Raw genomic sequence first — 7,144 nt, forward strand, 5'->3', positions numbered from 1 at the left:
TACCATCTCAGACCACGCACACATATCACCCTCGATGAGTGGGAAACACAACGACACACCCAGCCGCAGATGGAGGCTCAATAGTGACATCCTATAACACCCAGACAGCATAACAGAGATCGAGGAAGACATAAAGGATTACCTAGAGCTCAATGACAACGATGAGGTAAACAAGGGCACCATCTGGGACGCCCTAAAAGCCACACTCAGAGGGAAACTTCTAAACATCAAAGCCAGAATGTACAAGGGCAGGAACAAGAAGATAGCCGAACTAGAGGAACAAATCGGTAACCTAGAAAAGGGGCACTGCGCAAACCTCACCAACAAGAACACACTGACATCACTAACAAAGAAAAAGTACGACCTCAACAAGATTCTGAGCGAAAGAGCGGGGCGCATGGATCAACAAATTCAAAGCCATAAACCTCTGCTCCTCCAACAAAGCAGGGAAAGAGCTAGCGTCATACTTGAAAGCGAAACAGAGGCAACACTCAATTGCAGCAATAACCGACAAGACGAACAAATCGCAGACAACTAATAAAGGGATCCTAGAAGTCTTCAAACAATTCTACCAGGAGCTGTGCAGTGCGGATGGGAACTTGGCTGCCGACGGGGGGCGGAACTACTGAGCAAAATGACACTACCAACACTGACAGCGAACGAGAGGGAAACACTAGAAGGAGACATCACATCCGCAGAGATAGACACAGCAATAACAACACTCAAATCAAACAAAGCACCAGGGCCCGATGGGTAAACAGCGGCGTTCTACAAGAAATTCCTTGAACAATTAAAACCCACCCTGGCGGAAGTCTTCACACACTGCATCCGCGAAGGTCGCATGACGGGCTCCATGGCGGAAGCCAATATCATTGTGATCCCCAAAGAAGGGAAGGACCCACAATACCCGCAGAACTACCACCCAATATCACTCATCAATGTGGACTGTAAAATCTATGCAAAAATCCTAGCGAATAGACTAAACACGGTCCTGCCCCACCTCATCCCTAATTCACAGGTTGGATACCTTAAAAACAGACTGTCCCAAGACAACACAAGACTACTGTGACACCTCATCAACCAAACAACGCACAGTGCAGACCAGGCTGTGATGATAGTGCTGGACACAGAGAAGGCCTTTGACAGGGTCTCCTGGCCATTCCTTGACCTAAGTATGGGGAAATTTGGCCTAGGCACCAAGTACAGGGGCATGGTCATGGCGCTGTATAAAAAGCCGAGAGCCAGGGTTGTAGTGAACGGCGGCACATCAGAGCCGTTAACTCTGGAAAGAGGAACAAGGCAGGGCTGCCCCTGTCTCCGGGCCTCTTCCTACTAGCTCTAGAACCACTGCTGACAATGATAAGGGTGAACCCAGACATAGCAGGGGTCCAAATTAAGAGTAAAACAGTGAAACTGGCAGCGTACGCAGACGATGTGCTAATCACGACAACAGAACCAACCACATCCATCGCGGCACTCATGAACTCCATTGAAGAATACGCAAGAGCCTCAGGCTACAAATTAAACAGAGACAAATCAGAGTGTAAACCCATGAACGTACACACAACAAAAGCGGTACTGGGGAACTCAGGTCTAGCCTGGCAAACGAAACCCCTTAAATACCTGGGCCTACTCTTCGGTAGAGACCTCAAAGCAACCCTAGAACACAACGAAGAAGCTACCCTAAAGAAAATAAAGGAAAGACTAGACCTATGGTCCCCCAAATACATCAGCTGGTGGGGTAGAGTGGACACAATAAAGATGATGATGACACCAGCTATCAATTACACGCTCAGCATGCTGCCCCTAACAATGACAGAAGACTTCCACAAAAAAATTGACAAAATAATAAACAAATTCATATGGAAAGACAACAAATTGCGAATCAGTCAACAGAAACTGAGGCTCAACAAAGAGCTGGGTGGACTGAACGCTATGAACTTAAAAAACTTCCAAACAGCCTGCCTAGCTAAACAAGGAATCTTCTGGATTACCAACACGCACGACTACGAACCTGAGTGGCTAAAACTCGAAAGGAATATCCTGGGGGGGGCTAAACCCAATAGCAATGCTTACAGCAGACAAACACCCCGCCAGATATGACCCCATCATCAAACACACTAAAACAGCCCTGCTGAGAGTAGACAAACAAATGGGACAACAGATCAGAGGTACCAATTGGGAATCAATCTGGTTTAACACAAAGGTACAATACAAGGGCAGAACGATGTGCAATGAGGCCTGGATCAAGAAGGGTATCACTACCCCAGCGCAGCTGGAAAAAAACGACTCTCCACTCACGTTCCAGAACCTCAAACAGGCGCACAGTCTCCCAGACATAGAACTCTACACGTTCCTCAAAATCAGAACAGCCATTACCAAGGCGAACCTAAACAAGGGGAAGCCCACCCTCATACAATACATGAGCAACCTCAACAAGATCGGGCACCAGACAGTGTAGATCTACAAACACCTGAGCCCCAAAACATCCACACTGAACGCAAAAGCAACAAACTTCTGGGAACACTGTACACAAGACATCTCAGTGAGGAGGAAAAGGGTAGACTATGGAGGTCAGCCACAACAAATAAAATCACACCACAACTCGCACAGACAAAATACTGGCTCTTACACAGAGCTTTTTGGACTCCTGCCAAACTTGCAAAGGCAGGCATAAGAGACATTGACACGTGCTGGAACTGCCACAGGGGGACAGGGGACCTACAACACCTAATCTTCGAATGCCCAAAGGTCAAAACATTTTGGATGAGAGTGAACAACCTCATTAACACTGTCATAGGGAGGAGCATACAGCCAGGCTTCATAGGGCTAGCCACAGCATTCATGGCACCAGACCTAGAAAGCAAGGAAGAGAGAGACCTAGTAGACATCCTACTAACCGCAGCAGTCAAAACGATATTAGCAAATTGGAAAGACACAGCCAAGGCAACACTCAAGAGCTGGATAAACTGGGTCACCTTTCTCAGAGGAGCCGACAACATCACTGGGAAATTCTCCCCAAGCCACAACGCTAAGAATGAAATGTGGGCGGCCCTTGATGCACACCTGGAATCACACAAACCTCTGTAAACCCGTACACCCCACCAGGAAGCAGCCAAGCGAAGAGCTAAGAGGGCGACACTAATGTATCGACGCACCCCCCCCCCCCACTCTCTTCCCTTCTCTCTTTCTTTCACCTCCTCCGGGGGGCTTAGAGACCCCACAACCAAACCAGCCTATACTATGTATGCTCGATGTAACCATGTAACCATAAAAATGCCAAGAACCTCCCAGCTGTAACGACCCCCCCCCCTGCATCACTACTGTACTGTATTGGAAAATCTTCTAAATAAAAACATTTTTTAAATAAAAAAGAAACGAACCTAGATTTGTGCAGAATAAGCAAACACTGAAAAATAATCCATCACTGCAGAATGACAACAAACATTCAACTTAAATCTTTACACACTTCCTGCCTCTGAGCCCTTTAACATTATTTGATGGTGGAATGATAGTCAAGTGTGTAGACCTTACTCGAGCTTTAAGAATTGCTAAAACTTGCTGCGATGGTTTCAATTAAGTTATACAAAATGCGTTCGGGCACTGGTGCCTTTAACCAGGTAAAGTTTAAGGGACCATCGGCCCCAGGTTGAACGAGGGCTACAATTGTGCTTGTGATAAGTCTCAGGCGTCTATCCGAATGATGGCTTCCGGTTAAACTATTGAAGGTGCCCTTGCCTAGGAGGGCACTCCCTTATCTGGCATGGCTTCTGTTGTGCTGATACTTGTTTGTTCACTTGTAGTAAAACTTTGATGACCTGCAGAAGAGCTGAATTGAATGGTTATTCAATAATGTCGTCCCGGCAAGCTATAGGAGCACAGTAACTAACTCTCAGAACATCAGCACAGCTGCTGAAGTCCTGCCGCCGCTCCCCCCACAAATCCCCTTAACTTCCCGCCTCCCACGTCCCTACTTAGGTATGCCTTAATTTGTAGTTTTGGAATACCGTTATATTGCTTGAAGTGTGTGACACGCCATCAGCGAGTTGCTACTTTTCAGTCAAAAACTAATATGAAAAGCAAAACTAAAACTACCAGAATGCATTTGTGTGCTGTTGGCTATTAAAAAAGCCAGTTTTGGATGAACATTTCACATATGACGAGTACTCGATTCCCTTTTTAGGGACTGTTTGCCACTAGGAAACTTGTGTGACTATGGGCACATTTGTGCTCTGGGAATTGAGGTATCAAATGCCACTTGGGTGAAACTTGTTCACATTATGTTCACCGTATAAAAGGTGGGGCTGTTGGGAACCATCTAACAATCTTTTAGTGCTAGTGCAATAAGCAATTCTGACTTGTATTTATACTGGGCCTCGCCACAGATACACATTCCATCATTAGTAGTCTGTGTGAAAGACAGACAGAGGAAGTAGGTTAGCAATTATGCTTCAGCTGCTCAAGTGTGGAGTGGTTGGTTCTAGATCATTAAATGACACATAATCACTATGTTCTGCTCGTGTTAAAGTGTCACTCAAAATGCCCCACACAAGCACGGCGCATTGAAATGTCACACATAAGCCCACCAGTAAAGAGAAATGTCACACATATGCAACCTAAGATCTTGGTGGCCATGTCTGGTGGTCTCACCGCAGTAAGAGGCCGACAGTCAGGCGCTTTTACTCTTCCCCGATGCCAGGGCAGGGTGGTTTCATGAAGCCAGAACTGATCAAGAACAAAACTAAAGAGAACCACAACTAACTACTAAAAGACAAATCCTTACAAAGTTTCGATTTCCCTGAGGCTAACATTAAAGACATCCAAGAGAACAGCACCAAAGGCATAGATAGGAAGGTTTCTTCAATCTAAAATGTTTTATCTTGTTGACTCAGCCTAACACAAAATGATGATGGGGACCCCTGCAGAATGAGATGAGTGAGCCATGAACCATATGTCACATATACTCATCGGCTTTAAGCCGAATGATGGCCCTTTGGGGCCCTATGCACTGCAGGGACTGGGGAGGACTGCATTACCCCTGTGGACTCAGCTATCAGATATCATCAGGTCTACCCCGTCCAAGGAGGTATCCCAGGGCTAGAGTGCCAAGACTGAGCGCCTGATTGAAAACACGCTCTGGAAGAGCCAGGCCAACTCATGAGTGTCCCACAAGGAGACAGATGCTCGGGTCAACCTCAGCTGTTCAGTATTCCCACTCGTGGTTTAGTCTAACTAAAACGCAAGCCCCACGGGCAGTAACCGGACTGCTGTGTCTTTTAGTAGCTTTTCCCAAATGTTGTAGGACTTTGATTAGGATAGTTTTCCTTGAAGCACAAACTCGCTGAGGGGCCTTTGAAGGATCTGTACAGCTCCCCCACACTGGGCTTAAAATCCTATGCAGCCTATAAATCCATGAAGGGGGTACAAACACTGTTACCTCCACAGGTCCGAGTAGCGTAGCTTCCACTGGTGCAGCGGGCGCAGTGGCACCGGGATCTTGGATCTTGAAGGGCCCCTTGACTATGGTAGGTCGTCAACTAGGAGCCCCCTCATTGCAGGCTCTTTGAACCACATCTGCTACGCCGGGATACCAGGGAGGCTGTGCGTGCTCCTAGCAAGGGCTTCCCAAAATATTCATATACCTGCTATTGTTCTCGACGTAGGCAAGGAAACAGTTTTCAGCTACATGAGCAATAATAAAAACGTTTTATGTGTTCGTCAGATGTTCTCTTGGCCTTTCATAAAAAGCTAACTATTCCTGACAAACCCAAAATACTTTGTGTGAAGAAGGTTAAAGTTTCACAGCTGTAGCCCTGTTTAACACAGATAAGAGCAGCCTCATGCTTTCGTCTTATCGAACCGGTGAGCGCTGCAGGAATGTACAGTGGCCAACATCCTCCCTCAAACAGGCAGCGGGTTCTTCCTTATTATGAAGTCTCAGGAAACAACGGCGAAGTGTCATATTTCAAGAGAGACTACGGAAACAGCGGAGGTCAAACTTGTTACAATGCTTCTGGGCGATAATACCTTACTTGTTAGTTGTTTCAGGCACAGCCTGAAACGACCTTTTTGTAACCATTGGCGGATTATTTACGTTCAAATGAATATGATAGAGGTTAAGAAATGGTATGCTCCCACTTAAATCACCAAAAACTACAACATTCTACAAAAATGTAAGAAACCAGGTACAACTCACCTGAAATAATTGCTGGCTGCAGCCAGGACCACCCGGTGGCAACAGAATTCCTTGCTCTCCACACAGAGCACCACATCCGTGAGTGAGTTCTCCAGCCGAAGGTTCTCCAGGCCATTCTGAAGCAGAAGCGACAGGCCGGCGTCATCAAAAGACAGTCTATCCCCTCCTGAGCTCTCTACGACCTCCTGGATGTTCTGGGCGCATTCCTGCGTTATGGACACTGGGAGCTCTTCAGAGCTTTTCTCCACCGTGCCTTCCATGTGAGCAAGGCTGGGGCTTTTCTAGCTGCTCTGCGTTTTGCCTCTAGTGAAAGAACTCATCGGTTTCTGTTGGGTTGCATTGCAGAAGTGATGCGAGTTTCCTGTCGCTGACACTCAAAGTTATCTGCAGCTATCACAGGCAAAACAGGAAACCTTGCACTTTCTCACTCAGTAATCGTAAAAACAAAAAACGGTTCTGCAGCAGCTTTCAGTCAACTGTGTGTGAGTATGGGAGGGACTCAAGATGTCTGTGACTTTTAAAGATTAAGGTTGATGAAAGGAAGCCCTGATGTCCCGCCCTTTAGGTCTGAGCCAAAGGCTTTCAGTGGATTGTGCTCCAGTGACCAGTATATAGTTGGACTAACAAGTCACTGTTGGAGTAGGTCAAATATTCTGCCACTGTTTCTTCTATAAAGCACTTTCATTGACAAAAGCTTCCACGAACAGCACATCTCATGCCATACTATGAGGTAAGGTGTACACAAAGGGCTTTAATGTGCAGATGGGCCAGAAAGAGGATAACATTACTTAAAGCCTGCTGAAATTAGATTTGATTCTAATTGATTTCAGTTCTAGAAGGACTGAGTCCTGCCAAACGAGCAGTGGCTGCAGCACTGTGACTGAAAGTCCATTCCGAATAAGGAAGCAATGGAGGCTACTCAGGATCAATAAGATGTATATAATTTCA

At 46.3% G+C, this 7,144-nt stretch overlaps 1 protein-coding gene across 1 annotated transcript in view; it reads right to left on the reverse strand.

The window, feature by feature from the left end:
- The window catches only part of KLHL6 (kelch like family member 6), a 732,992-nt gene extending 726,410 nt beyond the window's left edge, over window positions 1-6,582 (reverse strand). Inside the window, exon 1 of the mRNA XM_086943989.1 lies at window positions 6,197-6,582. Within this exon, the coding sequence (XP_086800115.1) occupies window positions 6,197-6,456 (260 nt within the window). The 5' untranslated portion in view covers window positions 6,457-6,582. The remainder of the gene's footprint in view (window positions 1-6,196) is intronic.
- Between the last annotated feature and the right edge of the window lie 562 nt (window positions 6,583-7,144).

The sequence above is a fragment of the Lissotriton vulgaris genome, chromosome 11, assembly GCF_964263255.1.
Source record: "Lissotriton vulgaris chromosome 11, aLisVul1.2, whole genome shotgun sequence".
NCBI lineage: Eukaryota > Metazoa > Chordata > Amphibia > Caudata > Salamandridae > Lissotriton > Lissotriton vulgaris.